The 19,607-nt window shown below is 37.3% G+C and overlaps 3 protein-coding genes across 7 annotated transcripts; 2 read left to right on the top strand and 1 right to left on the bottom strand.

The window, feature by feature from the left end:
* Positions 1-726: 726 nt before the first annotated feature.
* Positions 727-7,572, bottom strand: LOC111499226 (beta-amylase 7-like). 2 transcript variants are annotated; one of them, XM_023150755.1, is made up of 12 exons: positions 7,353-7,572; positions 7,126-7,258; positions 6,130-6,745; positions 5,519-5,806; positions 5,044-5,121; positions 4,624-4,827; positions 3,136-3,330; positions 2,613-2,777; positions 1,833-2,093; positions 1,463-1,681; positions 1,108-1,327; positions 727-973 (listed from the first exon to the last, which is right to left on the bottom strand). In XM_023150755.1, the coding sequence occupies exons 3-12, from the start codon at positions 6,565-6,567 to the stop codon at positions 945-947; spliced, it is 2,097 nt and encodes a 698-aa protein (XP_023006523.1). In that variant the 5' UTR covers positions 6,568-6,745; positions 7,126-7,258; positions 7,353-7,572; the 3' UTR covers positions 727-944. The 2 variants fall into 2 exon arrangements, with proteins under 2 accessions (XP_023006523.1, XP_023006522.1); XM_023150754.1 differs by having other exon boundaries at positions 7,323-7,572.
* A 151-nt stretch (positions 7,573-7,723) lies between these two features.
* On the top strand, positions 7,724-10,740 carry LOC111499322. 2 transcript variants are annotated; one of them, XR_002720920.1, is made up of 5 exons: positions 7,724-8,116; positions 8,875-9,013; positions 9,836-9,921; positions 10,018-10,368; positions 10,408-10,740. XR_002720920.1 is itself a non-coding variant. In XM_023150897.1 (4 exons), exons 1-4 carry the CDS (start codon positions 7,853-7,855, stop codon positions 10,147-10,149), a joined length of 621 nt encoding a protein of 206 aa, XP_023006665.1. In that variant the 5' UTR covers positions 7,724-7,852; the 3' UTR covers positions 10,150-10,385. The 2 variants fall into 2 exon arrangements, 1 of the variants encoding a protein (XP_023006665.1); XM_023150897.1 differs by lacking the exon at positions 10,408-10,740 and having other exon boundaries at positions 10,018-10,385.
* Positions 10,741-13,048: 2,308 nt separating this feature from the next.
* Positions 13,049-19,461, top strand: LOC111499229 (transcription factor MYC1-like). Of its 3 annotated transcripts, none has more exons than XM_023150762.1 (8): positions 13,049-13,317; positions 13,407-13,502; positions 14,717-14,971; positions 15,062-15,158; positions 15,322-15,336; positions 16,156-17,217; positions 18,168-18,611; positions 19,052-19,461. In XM_023150762.1, the coding sequence occupies exons 1-8, from the start codon at positions 13,310-13,312 to the stop codon at positions 19,121-19,123; spliced, it is 2,049 nt and encodes a 682-aa protein (XP_023006530.1). In that variant the 5' UTR covers positions 13,049-13,309; the 3' UTR covers positions 19,124-19,461. The 3 variants fall into 3 exon arrangements, with proteins under 3 accessions (XP_023006530.1, XP_023006531.1, XP_023006529.1); XM_023150763.1 differs by lacking the exon at positions 13,049-13,317 and having other exon boundaries at positions 13,378-13,502; positions 16,156-16,212; positions 16,333-17,217; XM_023150761.1 differs by lacking the exon at positions 13,049-13,317 and having other exon boundaries at positions 13,378-13,502.
* Positions 19,462-19,607: the final 146 nt, after the last annotated feature.

Consider the following 19,607-nt stretch of genomic DNA (forward strand, 5'->3'; position numbering starts at 1 on the left):
TTTTTCGATTTCTGCATATCATCCTTGCTACGTTTTCCTACGCTATGTTTTCCTCTTAATATTACATAATAAATGATAATAAATGAAAGACAAATTTATACGGGAAAAAATTAGATACTTGACTAACTTATGTTCACACCTGTCTGTATGTGCAAATACCCGAAAGTGCAATTTTCATGAGGACTTTAGTGGCTTGAAATCTAGAGAGGAGAGATATTGAGGGGAATTTGTGTCCGAAGGACATATTTCTGTTCACATGTGCCCAAAACTGATCCAGAAAATCTCAAAAGCGTAACAACTTAAGTCCACCGCTATATATTGTCCTCTTTCAGGTTTCACTTTTGGGCTTCCGCTCAAAGTTTTAAAACGCATCTACTAGAGAGAGGTTTTTACACCCTTATAAGGAATGTTTCGTTCCCTTCTCTGACCAATGTGGGGTCTCACAATCCACCTCTCTTGAGAGTCTACTGTCCTCGCTGACACACCATTCGGTGCTGACTCTTATATCATTTGTAACAGTCAAATTCCACCGTTAGTAAATATTGTCTTATTTGGGCTTTTCTTTTTGGACTTCCCCTCAAAATTTTAAAACGTGTCGGAAAGGTTTCCACATCCATATAAGGAATGTTTCGTTCTTCTCTCTAACCAATGTGGGATCTCACATGCAACCTACCTCTAAAAAGACGGTTTGGTTGGTGTTTGTGCCAAATAAAATGGCATCTGGAATCCATTGTAAAATGGTGATTTCAATATTGATGCATAAGATACCTTTTACAATTTCTGTTTAATCACATCATTGCAACAACTACATCTAATTGACAATAAATATGGACTCAATATCTAGAAGTTTTAACTGGAAACTAATAATATCAATTACCCTGACCTGCAATATATTGACAACTCCCAATACTTCTGGAGAGATGAATTATACATATTCTTGCTGGCTATACCAGGAGATCATGAACAGCTTCTCCTGCATTTGACAACGACAAATTTGTCAATGGCAGAACAGCAATGGCATTGTTCCGAATTTTTCATATTAAGAAACTAACGATTCCGACTTAAGGATATGATTTCGGGAAGAGAAGTAGAAACCGAGAGCTTTACCGTGCATTCTCTTCACAAATCGTTCGAACTCCATGAAGTTTAGTCTTTCTAAGAGAAGTGGACTGAGCCTGTGAAAGATAAAGGATGACAAATATCTCCCGTCCGGGTCGGCCAGGGGCTTGGCGCTATCCAATATCTTGTTATAACCTACTCTGTCGAGGAAAGGATGAGCGTTCTCGCTTACAACTTCGACACTGTTGTCCCGTGCAGCATTTGTCACCTGGATTGTTCATGAGCAATTTCAGAAAGCAGAGAAAATGGAGCGAGGAAGCGTCGAAGAGGGCATAGTAATCCAGTAATGGGTATAATACTACAGAATCTAAACAAAATTTGAAGTCTAATATTATGTTCTTACTTGCCAAACTACTGCCTCTGGATCAGACAGCGAATTTGCAAAGTCTTCTCGCTGGTCTAACATGTGAAATCCAGCAGAAGTGAAGTTCAAAGAAGCAGAATGCTTTTTCAGCATTGCCATAATTGCAGCATAACCATCACGATTGCAAGGGTTATAGTACCCAGCAGTCAATTCGGCTGCATGACTTGCTGTCTTGTACCACCAGTGAATACCTGAGAGCTGCTCAGAATTTAACATATAGCAGGTGGAGTGAATAATCAAGCAATGCTAGTTATTAATCAAATAATTTTTCAGCTTAAGTTAATTTTGCTACTAGATATACAATACATGTTTCAAACTAGAGTACTGGCAGTTTACAAGGCTCGCTTACCTTCGCAACAATGCGGGTTCCCTCGAAAGCCAACTTTGCCAGATAAAGTACCCTATCTCCATGATCAACTAAAACTTGGGAGTACCAGTTAAGGAAGAACCTACCATAGTAGCCATCATAATCACCTCCATCACAAAAGAAACCTGTTTCATGTGGCCTAGAGCTGTAGGAACCTACATTATCTGGTCCTCTCGCCCAGAAGGAGTGTCCCCTTGCTTCTGCTGCTTTCCTCAAGTTTTTCAACAAGTACTGATCATAACACTGAAATGAAGAAACTGTTAAGATCAAAATAATACACGAACGATTTCGGAAGCAGATGGGATATTATTAGCAACAAAATGTAGATGAAGTTAGGAGGGAATCTAAAATGATCACGGGGATCATGCTGAATTCCCAGAGTTTAATTGGAATAGGTGCTGTCAACAGAAATAAATCTTTTCAAACAATAATTTTAGCATTATGCGCTTTGCTTCGCTTTATATTTATTTTATTGAAGAGAGAGACTATTGTCTTGAGAGTGAAAAGCAAGTGATAGAAATTCTTGTCCCTCGCACATTCGCACGAACGATTATCAAATGGTGATCTCATTAGATCATTAGTGAAAGAAGGACCAACGACGATCCTATCCTAAAGGAGGAGGCGTAGGAGATGTCATTCTTCTTTGAAGATCGAGTAAGAAATCGGACTTGAGATTTAAGGAAGAATAAAAATCCATGAAATTGCAAATTTATGATATAATTGCGAGAAAAACTCATGATGTTACCTAGTGCAACATAGTACCTGGAATTCACCAATACCAGGATATCTCCAACCATGCTTAACAGGACATGATGGAAATCTAAGCTCACCACATGGTCCCAAACCAACTTCAATTGTTGTGATGACTCCATCTTCGAAGAAATCATTAAATTCAACACGAAAGCTTCTCATGTAGTCAAAATAAACCTACATGAAAGAAAATAAACATTTTATGAAAATTTTTGCAGATCTATGTAACGAGGGAAATTCCTAGCTAGTCTAACATTTGGCAATAAAGGCCTTTTGTTTCAGGAGAAGACAAAACCGAGACTTATAACACAGGATCAACAGATGCCTAAAGAAAATATAAACGATAAAACACGCATGCTAGGACATACTCCCAAAGTGAAAAGTGTTTACAAAATATGCCTCCACTTTATTATGGTAATGAATCCAGCAGAGCTTGAGCATCCCAGGAAGCATACTTAATTCTTTAATTTCAAGAAGCTCAATTCATATCTTTACAATTAAATATGATCTCATGGTAATCTTTAATTAATGTTACCTCAAGACCTGTCCGGCCTCTTAACACTCGCTCCTTATCAACTCCCCATGAGAGACATTCAGGATTGCGTCTTCCCTCTCTATCAGTAAAGAATATGTCAGGATTACTCCGACCAATTTCAGCAACCCAATGAGGTAGTGGAATACAAACATCATCACCAACGTTGCCTCCACATTCATGAAATGACAGCACAACCTGGATTGTATAAACCGGACAACAAATTTCGATTAACAAAGGCTTTAACAATAAAATTCCAAGAACTACATCAAACTAAAAAGTAGGGGGAACCAACAACAACCACTAAATTTACTTTAATTCATTGCATTGTTAAGTAATGCATGCATTTCAAGATTAAATTTTATTGCTTTAATAAGTTAGTAGCTCTCCATTTGAATGAAAAAAGAGATGCATGTCTAATAATACATGTAGATTTCAAGTCTATGATGACAACAAAGCAGGAATTCTCATAAAAATTCAGAAGAATTTTTAATCAGCCTCCAATAGATTGGCTGAAACAGATATTCACCATATCCAAATAAAGTTTACGACTCAGCAAAGACGTCTTCAAATTGAAGTATGTAGATCCAAGTAGATATCAATACATTCCTTGGATGTTGATCAACGCCAAGGAATTTATTATTCCCTTGTGCGAGACTAAATTGCTCAAGAAACCTATACAAGGGGAACATAAACACGAGAAAGTTTGTAAAACTTTCCAGCGTTGTAGTTTATGTATATTTATATGAAGCAGATGACCTAAAAAATCCAGCTAAGAAACTTTCCCAGTGAAGAGAGCAATCTTCTACTGTAAACAATCTCAGCCTCACAAGAATAAGTTAAGCTATGTAAGTTGAAACTGTCAACTTCCTTCCAATTCATAAGCGCACGTGTGAAGAAACTTTACCAATAACTTAGATAATTCCTCTTTTGTGAGTGAATAGCTATCATGAAGATTTTCAATGTTTTCCAATACCATAGTCCAATTTAACTAAGCCAAGAAAAAACTGATGAGTTCTATTACCAATTGTCAATGGCCTAAACCACATGCTAAGTATTATGCAAGAGAAAAATATAAACTTTCCGGTGTAAGTTTATATGTGTAAAGGCATATAGCTCCAACAAAGTTATTAAAGCATAAATTGAAATTTAAGTTAATTTTTTACAATTATGTATAGAGCTGTAGTGCATTAAGAATTGTAAGGTTCATTTTATCTATTTCAATATGTAAATACGATTACATGATAATATATTTAATCATAAACTTGAAAAATAAAAATTTTAAACTGCAGTGGAATACACGTAATAAAATGTTCAAAAAGTCTCCTTTTCCTATTGAAATGAATATTATAAAGAGAGGATTAAGACAAATAGAAGAACGAACTATCACCAGTCCATAGCATTAGAAGACAAACAAAACTATCATGTCATCCTACAGGAGAGAAAACATGAGAGCAAAAGAGTCGAGACGACATGAGACAATAACTTCACCTGTAACTTGAGCTTCAATTCATGCACCATCTGAAAAAGTCCTCGGTAACCATTCCAATTATATTCCTGTGGAGAATGAGCTTCAACTATCCCCCACCAACAATCAACCATGACACCATCGACATTTACCGACTTCAGCAGCCTTAGCTGCTTAAGCAACCCATCTGGATCAACTAGCTCACATTTCATATTAATGACTCCCAACTATCACCAGAAAAGGGACAAGTAAATTAGTAGCTCCAAAATAAGATGTAAAGCAGCAACAATATCCAACAATGACCCCAATTTTTATCAACACCAAAAGATGCTTTCTCACACAAGGCTGAATTGGGGAGGAACTCACAGGGAACAGAACTTAAGGTACTGAAAATAGATTAACCAAAACCAAAATTTATCAGTTAGAAAATAAACAGCACCTACCGGTAGCATCACATAAACTGGAATGTAAGTACTCCCGGCAAAATCACGTTCTGGTAATTTTGGTGTTACGTCAACAATCTACAAAGAACAATATCATTTAATTTTCAATATATTGCTACACAATGTATTTCCATTGTTAATAAAAAAATATGAAAATTAATCACGCCAGCACTTGCAATAAGGAGCTCAAAGTGCTTATTGCTGTTTTCAAATGCTTCAAGTAGCTTAATCTGCAAAGCGATTTTATTTAATTTAATTTTTTTTTTTTTTAAAATATGAACTTCCATTGAAAAAGAATTAAAGCATACAAGGGAGGTGTTTGTTATGCATCATCAACCACAGTCATATTCATGCCTCAACTACATGCCATAGTGAGGAATAAGCATATCCATGAGATCAATCAGTATCTGAAAGCATGAGCAAGAATAACAAGAACAGGCCCGGAGATGGGCAATGAAACAACCAATTTGACTACCTGCATTCCATCTACAGCATCAACTGAACTACTGATAAGCGGATGACCAGCTGACTGTTCAACGGCATCTCCTATCAGGGATGAACTTTGACATCTAGCATTTGGAGATGCATCATATGTTGGCGAATTAGGCAAAAAAACACCTTTCATTCGACATGCATTGTATTCTGGCAAGCTCCTAAGACCACACCTGACTCCCCTAATGAACGTTGATGGAGTTTGTTGAGACGCCATATGGGAAGAGGATGAAGTTATTGCAGTAGAACCTCCTCCAGCAGCTTTGATGCCCTGTAAATGTTGAAGAGAAATGTTCCCATTTGGGTATTTCTGAAATTTGTTCGAGGTGATATTCAAGGAATGTTGACGCAGCCTATTTAGATACTACTATGTCTGTGTACCTTCATAAACTATAATAGGAGTATAAAGTTGATGAATGAAATCTGCTTACAAACAAAACATTGCAATTTTGCAATTAACTTTGCAGGTTGATTGGCCAAATGCTAGTAATTATTATTTATTTAGCACATGTTTTACAACTGAAATGGATGATGCTCATATCATTGCGAGATTTCACTTAATTAAATCCAAAGGAATGGGTACTAAACAAGTACCTGAGATCTTGAAGGAAACGTGGTTCCATCCGGTAGAACTACCCAACCAGCTTCTGTAGCAAGAGCTGCAATCACATCATTGATATCTGCCCTAACTCTGAGATTATAATTACCATGTCGCCGAAGACCTGCCAAGATCCTAGCAGTGATTGCCCTTCGATGCCGCTCTCTCAACTTTGTTCTCTCTTTCTCTTCAACTGGTCTACACCTCCGGCCACCCCCGGGGGTGCCCACTTGTTCTTGTACCTGGTGTTGTTCAAAGCGGTTATTATTGCTACCACTTGACACCATTCCTCCATCATCCCCAATCATTAACGAACTACGAATCCGCTTCTCCCCATCATCTTCTTCATCATCCTCCTCTTTCACATCCATCTCCACATCCTCATCATCATCTTCCTCACTTGTACCTATCAATTTTTGCATATCCGTTGCCATAATCACGTTGGCTCCAAATTATATACCACTAGGACGTAATTAGTTTACGATCAATTATTATACTGCAAATCCATTATTCTCAATTCAGCGACAGTTAACGTCCAGATAACACGCTCCATATGGTACCACTACTACTATGTACATGAACTTCTTGGCAAATCTGGCAGGAAAGAGTACTCTGGCAACAAAATGAAACTGGATATTAACTGTCACATGTCAAACTATTATCACAAAAGCATCCAATTAAAATTCAAAAAAATTATAGGAGTTGTAAGATCTCCAACTTTCAGTCAAGTCAGTACATGAATATTCAATATATGCCATTTTTCATGTATCAAGGAGACAGAACAAGTACGAAACTAGTTTAATTTTCTTGGAACATTGAAACTTCATCTAAAAAGTGTTCGATGTTCATCCTATTCTCCACAAACACCGTAAAAAGTTCACTTCTGAGATTCCATATTCTATACACGGGAGTGGTTCCCGTAGCTAAAAAGCAACTTGAAATTCCGGCAGAAAAACTCGAAAGTCTACAAGGAAAAAGGAAATCTACAGTACCTCAAGAACGTCATGTTTTCATTTTCCTTTCTTCACTAAGTCTTATCTCCACCAGTAGAAAGAAACCACGTGTCTAGATCCTCAAACAGTTGATTCCTTCGAAAATTTCACCTACAAATCTCAGCACCAAATTCTGCAAGAACGACTACTTCAAAAAAAAAATCCGTATGAACAAATACCTAAATCTTCAACAATACCATAAAAGTTTCTCGCGGAGATGACGGAACCTTTCCGGCGAAAGGCAAGGTACTCCAGAGACAACTTTCCGTCGATCAGTCTGGCTCCGGCCGGAGAAGAATCAAGGAGCATGGATTCTAGAATTCACCGGCGACTCGCTAGTCCGGCGACAGAGGAGAGAGGGAGAAGGAGAGAGAGAGATTGATTCTCAAGCGTGCGAGCATGCGAGGGGAAGGGTTTCGCACGCGCGCGCGTGTGGAGGTGATTCAGAATTGGGAAAATTGGCACGCACGAAGGAGGCGTGTAAGGGTATAACCGAGTGAACGTGAAGCGGGTGGATGGGACGTGTTCCCGTGTGGGTCACACGTGTTTTTGTAGGATTGGGGATAACGGTTCGGTTTGGTTTTAGATCCCCTCAGACCGAGCCAGACCGAACCGCTCCAATGAACTAAAACGTTGAACTCCATTGTAGTTGCTTTAAGCTCCGTCTTCCACAGGTCTCGCCGGCCAAGGATATCGCTGTTCTTGATTTTCAAACCCCTTTTCTACGATGATCAACGACCAGGCGCATCCGTCTGGTCTTGTCATAGCTCACACCGAAGCTATTCGCACATTTCTGACCTCGGCGTCCATAGACTCACGAATTTCTGAGGAACTCCGGCAGCTTGCTTCAAATCTCGCTTCACAAGACAATGTTCCGTATAAGCCGCTGAGAGCTATCTGGTTTGCTACGGAATCGTCCACCCGGCCGGATTTGCTCCGTCTTTTGTATGGATCGGAGTTCGTCTTTACAAGCCCTAAACCAAGGGAGAAGGTATGTATAATAATTTAATCTTGGATCTTATTTATCTAGTTCTATATTAGTCGGAGTGATGATTTGATGACAAAATTGAAGATGTGAAATCCAAATCCAAATTAATAGATGGACTCTTTGAAATTTCTGAAAATTAGGGTATAATTAACATGCAAATTAGGTTATCTAATTAGAATTCCTCTAGCTTGAAGAGAGAAGGGGGAAGAAATGAGTGCAATGTTTGGTTTCATGCTGATTTGGTGTTGAACACTGCTCTAACCAGTTGAATATTATCTCCAAAGAACTTGACATGGATATGAACTATACTCAGAACACACAATTTTTAGAACGAGAATGAGCATATGTTGAGGATTGTTGGGAGGGAGCCCACGTTGGCTACTTCAGGGAATGATGATGGGTTTATAAGTAAGGAATACATCTCCTATTAGGACTTTTGGGGAAGCCCAAAACAAAGCCACGAGAGCTTATGCTCAAAGTGAACAATATCATATCATTGTGGAGATCCGTGATTCCTAACAGCTAATATCAGATTCCTAACAGCGTAGTCAATACTTCTACGACCATGCTAATAATGATATCATTCATGTCGTGAATCCCTTCAATCTAGACATGATTTGGGCCAAGTTGTACTGGAAGATTGAGCCTTTGAACAACGTTTATGGGAATCCAAACTGACTTTTTATGCTGAAATGATAAAATTTCCAAGTTTCAGTACTTTTGGTAACATATAATTTTTCTTGTGGGCTATGTGTATACAGAGTGAGGAGTTAAAGGCTAGATTGAAGAATCTTGCGGATGTAGCAGAGAGGAAGGCCTATCAGGAACTAGTGAAGGATATTGCACCTAAGAAACCAATTGATGAGCCTTTCTCTTCCTACAAGGATCAGCTGGGGTTCGGTATGTATGCAACCTTGTCGTTTTACGTTGCCGATATATGCCAATTTACTTCTTATGATATACTCAAATACGAGCGGATTTTTTGTATAAGATAAAATTGTATGTAGTTTTATGAATTAATATGGTCTTGTCATATTTTACAAAACAGAGATTTATCATCAAGAAAATCTTTATTAAATTTTAATATGGTATTACAAGATCGTCGGAATCGGTACATCTCATGAACGTTTTACTTGAACTCTTGCAGTTTGATGAAATAATATGGTCTTGTCATATTTTAGAAAACAGAGATTTATCATCAATAAAATCTTTATTATGTGATTTGTTGATAATTTTTAATATGGGTATTACAAGATTGTCTGAATCGGTACATCTCATGAACGTTTTACTTGAACTGTTGCAGTTTTATGAAATAATATGGTCTTGTCATATTTTACAAAACAGAGATTTATCATCAATAAATATTTATTATGTGATTTGTTGATAATTTTTAATATCTGTATTACAAGATTGTTTGAATCGGTACATCTCATGAACGTTTTACTTCAACTCTTGCAGTTTTATGGAATAGTATGGTCTTGTCATATTTTACACAACAGAGATTTATCATCAACAAAATCTTTATTATGTGATTTGTTGATAATTTTTAATGTGGGTATTACAAGATCGTCTGAATTGGTACATCTCATGAACGTTTTACTTGAACTCTTGGAATTCTGAACTTCTTTTGTAACCTTTGAAATCTGTCGTATCATATGGTTCTTTCTTGTTTTCTGTTGCCTTCTGAACAACAATATTTAACAAGCCACGAGGTTGTTGCAGGTTTACACGTCGTGTTGATAATGTTTACGGGCTATCTTGTTGGATATACTTTATTCCGAGCATTGTTTAGGCATGATCCAATCATGGTATTTATTGAATATCTGTTTAATCTTCAAGCAAACTTGTTAATTTCTGATTCTCATGGTACTGTTATTTACTGGCCATCAATTTTTGTTTCTCAGAGTGCTGCTGGAGGTATCCTTGGATTGGTTTTTGGCATGCTCGTAGAAACACTTCTTTTCATTATTCGAGCATCCAGTTACGATAATCGATCTTCATCGTCTTCCCGTTCTAAGCTAAAGAAGAATCAGTAGAGTTACTTCTCTTGAGGTTTGCTTTCTTTCTACTTAAATTGAACCTATTAAGTTAGCTTTTACCCTATGTTGTGGATCCAAGCATAATAGGCAAGTAAGTAATAAGGGCCTTGCTAATGTGCTTGCTGTAATTTGTTTGTATAAAGACGTGTTCTTCTGGTGAAGAACATCAAAAGAATTGAGATCCGATTGTTCATCTCAGGAGATGAAGAAATGATTTTCTTGCCACAGAAAAATGGAAGTGCTCTTCAAATAATATTCTTTTGAAAAAGAAACCTTAATGTAAGGATACAAAGAACAATCCGTTTGAAATTTCAAGGTCCGTCTCGGTCTCGGATCGACAAAGAGTCTCTACTATATGATTTTAAACTCTTGTACATATATGGTTTTTCGGTTCGATTCGGTTCGATTTGGTTCGGTTGCTTTGACCCTAAACTCCAACATGAGATTCTGAAGCCCTCCGTCCCCCTTCCTTCGTAATTCGACTAATTATGTGACGTGGACATATTATGTCGAGGTTGGATTGTTCTCCAATTCGGACTTTTGGTATATAATGTTTTATCAAGTTGTTAATAGGCAGAAGTTATTGTTTTTTGTGATGTATTTCAGTGTTTTCACGTGTTTATTTGGTCATTTGGTAGCATTCGAACAGATGTCTATATTACTATAATACTAGAAATTTCGTACCCGAGTCTTTGTATATAAAGGGCTCGTGGAATTTTTTAAAATTTTAAATTTTATTATTAAAATCGAGATAATTGTAACTCTCTAATTTACACTAAATAAGCTAATTAAGTCTAACTTAGTTACCTATCACATTAATTTCTAACTATCCCTCTCATAGTTAGATCATATTGCTTAGTCCAAACTTCTAAAATTGGAGTATTAATTAAAATCAGGACATAATTGAATTGTGTGGCGTAGTGAAAGGTTTCCGTTCGAGTTTCTAGTTTCACGAGCTAATTAGCCTTTTACTTTTGATATCCTAAATTTTTGTATTTTGTTTAAAAAAAAATATCCCTAAACTTTTAAAATTTACAATAATACCCTTATGGGACGATTGGTTTATGTTTTTATTGAGAGAGATTTGATGAGAGGTATCGTAATAATAATATTTTCATGTTACACTAAACACATTTGTATAATTCTCATATATTTTATTTATGTTATCTTATTCTCACGTATTATAAACAAAACTTTTAATTAATTTATCCCTTAAATTTTTAAAAAAGTTTGAAATATATATTTATCGACAGTTTGACAGTTTTAGATGAAACCCGCTTCAATTTTATTTCAAGAATGTTCTTAAACCTTCAAAAATATTTTTAATACTTTAAAAATACACTTAAAATTTTTTAAAACGAGCATTTTTTAAAAAATACATTTTTATTAATTTAGTCTGTAAAATAAAAATAATACAATGGGTTAAAAATGAAATATTTGGACGAAATATAATAATTTAACTTTTAATTTTTTTACCACTATACTATTTTTGACAAATTCCCTTATTTTTTCAATATCATAAAGCCATACTTAATTTGGGTTTAAAACGTAAAATTACAACTTTGCCCCCACTTCACCTCTGTCAAATGAGGCATTCCCTTGGCCCCATTTGGTCAATTATTGTTGTACCTTTTTTTATCACTTTTATCTATCAACTTTATAAAAATAGAAAGAGTATGTACTTCTTCCCATTTATATCATAATTTTTATTCAATTTTAATTCAAACCCTTAATTAAATTTACATTTTTCAAAAAATAAAATGAAAAAATCTTTTATATATATATATATATATATATATATATATATCTAAATTAATAAAATATCCCTCAACTTTATAAAATTTTAAAAATATTTTTAAAATATATTTATGGATCGAAATTTTAAAAAGTTTAATTAATACCCTTTAACATCTTTTTAAAACTTTTTAATATTACTTTTGAAAGTACTATTTTTTAAATGTGTTTTTTATTATTTTTTTTTAATTAAAGTGTTTTTCAAGTTTTTAAATACTTAAATGGTGTTTTTAATGTGGTTTTAATTTTTTTTTAAGGATATTAATAAAAATTTTGGTTCGTGTAGGTTAGATGCATGGGACAAAGGACTCGTTTGAACAAGAGTTTGAAGGTTTGAATAGGAACTCCTATTTGTAGGACATTTATTGTCTTGGTTTATATCCGGGAGTACTACTATGGTCGATCTGTTACCCAATCTACTCAAACCACCTAAAGGTTTGGCATCGGGGGTCACATTGAAAGTTTAACAGAATTAGACTTCAAAAAAAAAAAAAAAAAAAATCCATAGGGCCTATGAAAACTTAAAGACAGATTCAACACTAGATGATTCCAACTTTCCCCTACATCTCTTGCGACATGATCATGTTACCTACTTCTTGCTTAAGTTTAAGAGTGAAAACTATCCCACAGACAACCATGAATCCGCACATCTTACTAAGAGAGGTATCACTCTGATACCATTTGTAATTACCCATATCCAAATTCAGAAGCTATATTCTGCATTTGATGGCCCCAACATTCACTAGCATCCCTAGTGACATTGTCACATTACCTACTCAAGCATGTTTAATCATGAAGTTCTTATTATCACTCTAATTCAGATATGATCTCTGTTCTAAATGGTTAAATATTTAAAAATATAAGGACCGAGCATTAAAAATTAAAGTAATTTTTTAAAATCTAAATTTAAAAAATTTGAGAAATTAAAAGTGTGGGGTGCATTTTGTGAAAGAATTTACGAGCTTCAGCCTTCACTATTTTGAGAATAGAAAAAGTTCCCATTCAATAGTAAAGAATACCCTGTTTTCAGAATGATTCGTTTATGAAGCGAACAAGCTTAAATTATGAAAACTTTTCCTCTTTCTATTTGATTTCATCGTCTTGTCAGTCAAAAAGTAAACCCTAAATTAGAATTTGTCAGCCCCTCGATCAGATTTTAACCCTAAACTAATCGATTATAACCCTCTCTTTTAAACCCAAATTTGTATAAGGGTTGCATCTGAGAAGATGGTTTCCACTTTTTCCAGTAATTACTTTTCTGTTCAGAAAGCTGCTACTCTCTGTCGCACGGCTAAAGCCTAAAAGCCTTTTGGGTTTCGCCATTCTGTGGCGTTTGAACCAAATCTTAAGCTCCTTATGGCTAATGGCTTGGTGGGTTTTCGTTGTTCTTCATCGTTTCTTTTGAGTTTCTCTGTTTTTTTCTGGAAAAAAATGGCTAATGGAACTGAAAACTGTGATAGCGAACCTGGGTTTCTCCGAAAGCAGCTCGCTGTCGCTGTGAAGAGCATCCAATGGAGCTATGCGATCTTCTGGTCACCGTCGATTAGGCAACATGGGTATTGATTTTTCTTTTAATCAGTTCTTGATGACATTGTTCTTCATTCTTTGGCTTGTATATCCTTCTGGGGTTTCCTTTTTCACCATATGGGCGTTGAAAATCCAAATGGGTACTGTGATTTTGATTGTTTTATTTTGTGAGGTTTGTTCTTGGCAACAATTTATGCAAATGAAGTGGTTAATGATCTTAAGCTAGGCTTACAGTGATCTGATTTAAGTCCCTTCTTTCTTTTACCTTCAACTTTCCTGGACTTCTGTTTTATATCATTACTGAGCAATGGGATACCTTTGAGGAGCTCAAAATCTGAGTTTCATCTAAAATAACATGTAACTTTGAGCTTGGTTGTCCGGAGATATCCTCCGAAATCTGGAGTTCAAGCTTTCGTGTGAGATCCTACATCGGTTGGGGAGGAGAACGAAACATTCTTTATAAGGGTGTGGAAACCTCTCCTTAATAGACACGTTTTATAACCTTGAGTGGAACCCCGAAAGGGAAAGCCCGAAGAGGACAATATCTGCTAGCAGTGGACTTGGGCTCGAAAAAACTTAAAATCAGCCCTAGATGGCAAAGCCTCTTGGTGATTATTGGGGTTAGGGGCGGGCCATGAGAATAGTATTGAGGATTGTTGGGAGGGAGTTCCACGTTGGCTAATTTAGAGGAGGATCATGAGTTTATAAGTAAGGAATACATCTCCATTGGTGTGAGGTCTTTTGGGGAAACCAAAAGCAAAGTTGAGCTTATGCTCAAAGTGGACAACATCATACCATTATGGAGATCTGTGATTCCTAACATGGTATCAGAGTCGTGCCCTTAACTTAGCCATGTAAATAGAATCCTCAAATGTCGAACAAAGAAGTTGTGAACCTCAAAGATGTAGTAAAAAAGTGACTCAAGTATCGAACAAAGAGTGTACTTTGTTCGATGGCTTCAGAGAAAGGAGTCGAGCCTCAATAAGGGGAGGCTGTTTGAGGGCTCTATAGGTCTAAGGGGAAGCTCTATGGTGTACTTTGTTTGAGGGGAGACCCTTTGTTCGAGGACTCTAGAGAAGGAGTTGAGTCTTGATTAAGGGGAGACTGTTCGAGGGCTGCAAAGGCCTCAGGGGAGGCTCTATGGTGTACTTTGTTCAAGGGAAGGATTGTGGTTGCTTACAAATTCATAGTTTGTCTATATAGTTGTTGTACTATAAAGAAAAGATTTGGTTTTGTACTTTAGGGTACTGGAATGGTGTGATGGCTACTACAATGGAGACATCAAGACGAGGAAAATGGTTCAAGCTGAAGATGTTCATGTCGATATTATGGGCTTACATCGAAGTGAACAATTGAGAGAGCTCTACAAGTCTCTCTTAGACGGTGAAAGTGAGCAACGAGCGAAAAAGCCTCCCGCCTCTTTGTCTCCTGAAGATCTATCTGATGCTGAATGGTATTACTTGGTTTGCATGTCCTTTTTTTTCAATCAAGGCCAAGGGTATTCTCTCTGATCCATACTTGTGTTCATCTCTTGACTTTTGTTGTTTAACTTGTGATATTATGAGCGCTATCTATCTATCGTGTGTAGTTTGCCTGGAAGAGCGTTAGCTGATGATCGAACTATCTGGTTATGCAATGCTCAATATGCAGAGAGTAGCGTATTCTCCCGCTCCTTGCTTGCGAAGGTTCGATTTCTTTTGGTGGGAAAATATCACTAGTTTGATTTTGAATGGTTTGATGCCTATTCAAGTTCCTTATGATCTTATCAGTGAGAAACAAATTGACGTTTTTCTTCTTTCTTTTTCATTGGGGTTCTTATTTTTGACGTCGTTGATCAACTGCTTACAGAGTGCATCGATTCAGGTATGATTATCCTTGTAAAACATCATCTAGTGCTAGTTATGATGATAAAGAAAATCAAAAGTCCTCTAAGAATAGTATGCCTTAAAAAAGGAAAAAGAAACCTCTCGTGATAAAACCATAAAACTTTGTCTATGTCTGCCCCATCGGTTGGAGAGGGGAACAAAACATTCTTTATAAGGGTGTGGAAACCTCTCTCTAACAGACGGGTTTTAAAACCGTGAGGCCGACGACGATACGTAACGGGTCAAAGCGGACAATATCTGCTAGTAGTGGGTTTGTGCTATTACAAATGGTATCGGAGCCAGACATTGGGCGGTGTGCCAACGAGGACGCTTGGCCTCCAAGGAGGGTGGATTGTGACATCCCACATCGGTTGGAGAGGGGAACAAAACATTTTTTATAAGGGTGTGGAAACCTCTCCCTAACAGATGTGTTTTAGAACCGTGAGACCGACGGTGACACATAACGGACAATATCTGCTAACAGTGCGCTTGGGCTGTTACAAATAGTATCAAACCCAGACATTGGGCGGTGTGCCAGCGAGGATGTTGGGCTCCCAAAGAGGGTGAATTGTGAGATCACACATTGGTTGGAGAGGAGAACAAAACATTCTTTATAAGGGTGTGGAAACCTCTCCCTAATAGACGGGTTTTAAAACCGTGAGATCGGCAGCGATACGTAATGGGCCAAAGTAGACAATACGTAACGAGTTCGATTATTGGCTACATGAATCAGCTAAAGCTCTGAGAATTGACTGCTGTTTACAATGCTATTTTCAAGTCTGATAGACCTGATCTTAAAATTGTTTTTGTGTTGTAGACTGTGGTGTGCTTTCCTTACCTTGGCGGTGTTATTGAACTAGGTGTAACTGAGCAGGTAATATTCATAAAGAATCATCTGTTTCACAAATTGTTTATTTATGAATCAACATCATATGTTTCGGGACATCATATGTTTCGGTACCATGTTTCGTGTTTCATGCGCTGTCCTTTTAAGGTTTCGGAGGATCCTAGTCTTCTTCAACATGTCAAAGATTTTTTACTGAAGTTCTCAAAGCCGATATGCTATAAGAAATCGTCTTCCTCTGCTTATAAAGATGATAATGGTAAAGAACCAATGGTTGCCAAATCTGACAATGAGATTGTTGAAGTTTTGGCTATGGAGAACGTCCACGGTTTGACAGCTGCGAAATTCAGCAGGAAGGCAGTGAATGGGATTCAAAGGAAAAACGATGAGTTCGGTATTGATTCTCTTGATCGTTTTTCCAATGGTTGTGAACGATTTCACCAAATGGTAGATCCTTTAAGACTTGAAGGTGTCGAGGGAGGGGCTTCGTGTTTTCAGAGTTTGCAGTTTCTTGATGACGACTTCAGTTACGGTTTTCAAGATTCCATGAATCCTAGTGACTGTATTTCTGAAGCTTTGGCAAATAATCCGGAGAAAGTCTCATCGAAAGGCACGAACGATTTATCTTTGAAAGAGCTTCAAAACTCGAACCGCACTAAGTCAGTTTCCTTAGATCCTAGAACTGATGAAGACCTGCACTACAAGAGAACTATCTTCACCATTTTGGGAAGTTCAACTCAATTGGCTAGAAGTCCTCTTCTTCATAGTTTCTCAAGCAGATCGAGTTTCATGCCATGGAAAAAAGGAATGGCCGAGATAAACACGGCCCCGGTGCAACAAAAGATGTTGAAGAATATTTTGTTCACGGTTCCATTATTATCTGCTGGTTGTTCTCTAAATCGCCTCAAGGACGGGGAACGGTCGATCTTGAAACAGGGTAACGACGATTTTTGCACGAAAGATGTCGTGCACGACAAATTAAGAGAAAATGAGAAGTTTATGGCTCTTAAGTCCATGCTACCTTCACTTAATGAGGTACTTCCCGCTTCGATTTGTAACATTTGTGCGGATTTTACATCGAATTTGTAAGTTCCTAAGCATATACATTGTTGCATTTTTGCTTCAATCATATTTTCTTAAAGTGATATTGTAACCGCTCAAGTGCACCGTTAGTAGATGTTGTCCTCTTTGGACTTTCCTTTTCAGGCTTCCCCTTAAAGTTTTTAAAATGCATTTGTTGGGGAGAGGTTTCCACACCCTTATAAAAAAATGTTTCGTTCTCCCCCCAATTGACATGGGATCTCACAATCCAACCTTCTTTAGGGCCTAGCGTCCTTGCTAGCACTCGTTCCCTTCTCCAATCAATGTAGAACCCCACAATCCACCCCCTTCAAGGCTCAAACGTCCTTGTTGGCAAATTGCCTCATGTCTACTCCCCTTTGGGGTCAACCTCCTCACTAGCACATCGTTCGGTATCTGGCTCTAATATCATTTGTACAACTCAAACTCACCACTAGGAGATATTGTCCTCTTTGGGCTTTACCTTTCGAGCTCCTCTCAAGATTTTTAAAACGCGTCTGTTAGAGAGAGGTTTCTACACCCTTATAAAGAATGCTTCATTCTCCTTCTCAGCCGATGTGGGATCTCAAAATCCACCCCTTTCGAGGCCCAGTGTCCTTGCTGACAGCCTTGTGTCCACCCCCTTCAGGGCTCAGCCTCCTCGCTAGCACATCGTCCAGTGTCTAGCTCTGATACCATTTGTAACAACTCAAGCCCAACGTTAGTAGATATTGTCCTCTTTGGGCTTTCCCTCAAGGTTTTTAAAACGCGTCTACTAGGGAGAGGTTTCCACACCCTTATAAAGAATGTTTCGGTCTTCCTCGGAAGGAATTTGCAAGTTCCTAAGCATATACATTATTGTGTTTTTGGTTCGATCATATCTTCTTAACGTGATACAATCTGAAAATCTTAATTATTTTACGCAGATCAACAAAGTATCGATACTCAACGATACAATCAAATATTTGAAGATGCTCGAAGCAAGAGTACAGGAGTTGGAAACTTGCATGGACTCATTATATTATGAAGAAAGATTTAGAAGGAAATATCTTGACATGGTGGAACAGACATCAGATAACTATGACTATGACAAGATTGAAGGCACCTTAAAACCTTCAACGAACAAGAGAAAAGCCTGTGAAATGGATGAAACTGACCTTAAGCTGAAGAATGACATTCCCAAAGATGGCCTTAAACTAGATGTGAAAGTCACCATGAACGAGCAAGAGGTTCTCGTCAACATGCACTGTCCTTATCGAGAATATATATTGGTCGACGTCATGGATACTTTGAACGACTTGCAACTCGACGCCCACTCGGTTCAATCTTCTGATCATAACGGCGTTTTCTCCTTGACCCTCAAGTCTAAGGTTTGTAATTTAGTTTCTGTCATTTGTTTTTCATGTTTTTCATTCCATAGACACACCGAAAATCCGACTCAAATTGAACCGTCTACATCCCTAGTAGCAAACCATGGAGAAATGTCGTTTTCGACCTTACATATGTGTGAGTCGGAGGGCTTATATTATTATTTCATAGGCTAAACCATATATTTGCTTTACATTCCACAAGTTTGATCATAGTCTGCAAATTTATTGAACCATCCACTCGTAATGGAAATGCTGATATATTATCTTTGATGAACAGGATTATGACAATTCTTCGTTTGTTTGACGTTTTAGTCGCTATATCTATTTTAGTTATAGAACTGTGCTGTTTTCATTTAGAACGATGACTGCGTAGGAGTAGAAGTATGTTTCTGTCTGTAAATCGAAACTCGGGTAATTTACGCTGCCTGATTTCGTTTCAGTTTCAAGGGATGGTGGCTGCATCAGTTGGGATGGTCAAACTAGCACTTTTGAAGATTGCCAACAAGAGTTGAGCCAAGCCGAACCGAACCGAGCGGAGAAGAAAGCTTAGGATCAATGGTGAAGCATTTTCTGTAAGTCAGTAGAGTTCAAATGAGTAGAAGCAAAGGAGCTGACCTTCTAACATCCTCCCCTTGGGGCTTACAAATTAGGCAAGATTAGCATCAACTGATTAGATTACCTTGCTTAGCTTTTGAGTGATGATATCTGATCATTTACTGTTGTTATTTGCTACCCATAATCAACTTACCATGTTCTAATTATGAGAGTTGTAATTTCTTATCAGTATAGGTTAATAGCTAACTAGGCTGCACTTATTTTTTGCAACCCAACCCGAGATTTCTACTTAGTATCATAAACTAAATCTCTCTCGAGCCAATGAAAGGGTGAGACCTCATTGTTCGAGTTTAAAATAAGCACTGAGGTGAATCGAACGAAACATTTCTTATAAGGGTGTGGAAACCTCTCCATAGAAGATGCGTTTTAAAATCGTGAGGC

Source organism: Cucurbita maxima, unplaced genomic scaffold (assembly GCF_002738345.1).
Source record: "Cucurbita maxima cultivar Rimu unplaced genomic scaffold, Cmax_1.0 Cma_Scf00026, whole genome shotgun sequence".
NCBI classification, from domain to species: domain Eukaryota; kingdom Viridiplantae; phylum Streptophyta; class Magnoliopsida; order Cucurbitales; family Cucurbitaceae; genus Cucurbita; species Cucurbita maxima.

What these genes read in the sequence shown, in the direction of transcription:
- LOC111499226 (XM_023150755.1), bottom strand. Translation starts at nt 6,567, where the DNA reads ATGGCAACGGATATGCAAAAATTGATAGGTACAAGTGAGGAAGATGAT. An exon ending in GAACCCGCATTGTTGCGAAG is followed by an intron (nt 1,682 to 1,832) that starts GTAAGCGAGCCT and finishes AATTCTGAGCAG; the next exon opens with CTCTCAGGTATTCACTGGTG. An exon ending in CAGAGGCAGTAGTTTGGCAA is followed by an intron (nt 1,328 to 1,462) that starts GTAAGAACATAA and finishes TGAACAATCCAG; the next exon opens with GTGACAAATGCTGCACGGGA.
- LOC111499322 (XM_023150897.1), top strand. Translation starts at nt 7,853, where the DNA reads ATGATCAACGACCAGGCGCATCCGTCTGGTCTTGTCATAGCTCACACC. An exon ending in GCCCTAAACCAAGGGAGAAG is followed by an intron (nt 8,117 to 8,874) that starts GTATGTATAATA and finishes ATGTGTATACAG; the next exon opens with AGTGAGGAGTTAAAGGCTAG. An exon ending in TTAGGCATGATCCAATCATG is followed by an intron (nt 9,922 to 10,017) that starts GTATTTATTGAA and finishes TTTGTTTCTCAG; the next exon opens with AGTGCTGCTGGAGGTATCCT.
- LOC111499229 (XM_023150761.1), top strand. Translation starts at nt 13,378, where the DNA reads ATGGCTAATGGAACTGAAAACTGTGATAGCGAACCTGGGTTTCTCCGA. An exon ending in CCGTCGATTAGGCAACATGG is followed by an intron (nt 13,503 to 14,716) that starts GTATTGATTTTT and finishes TTTGTACTTTAG; the next exon opens with GGTACTGGAATGGTGTGATG. An exon ending in TGCTACCTTCACTTAATGAG is followed by an intron (nt 17,218 to 18,167) that starts GTACTTCCCGCT and finishes TATTTTACGCAG; the next exon opens with ATCAACAAAGTATCGATACT.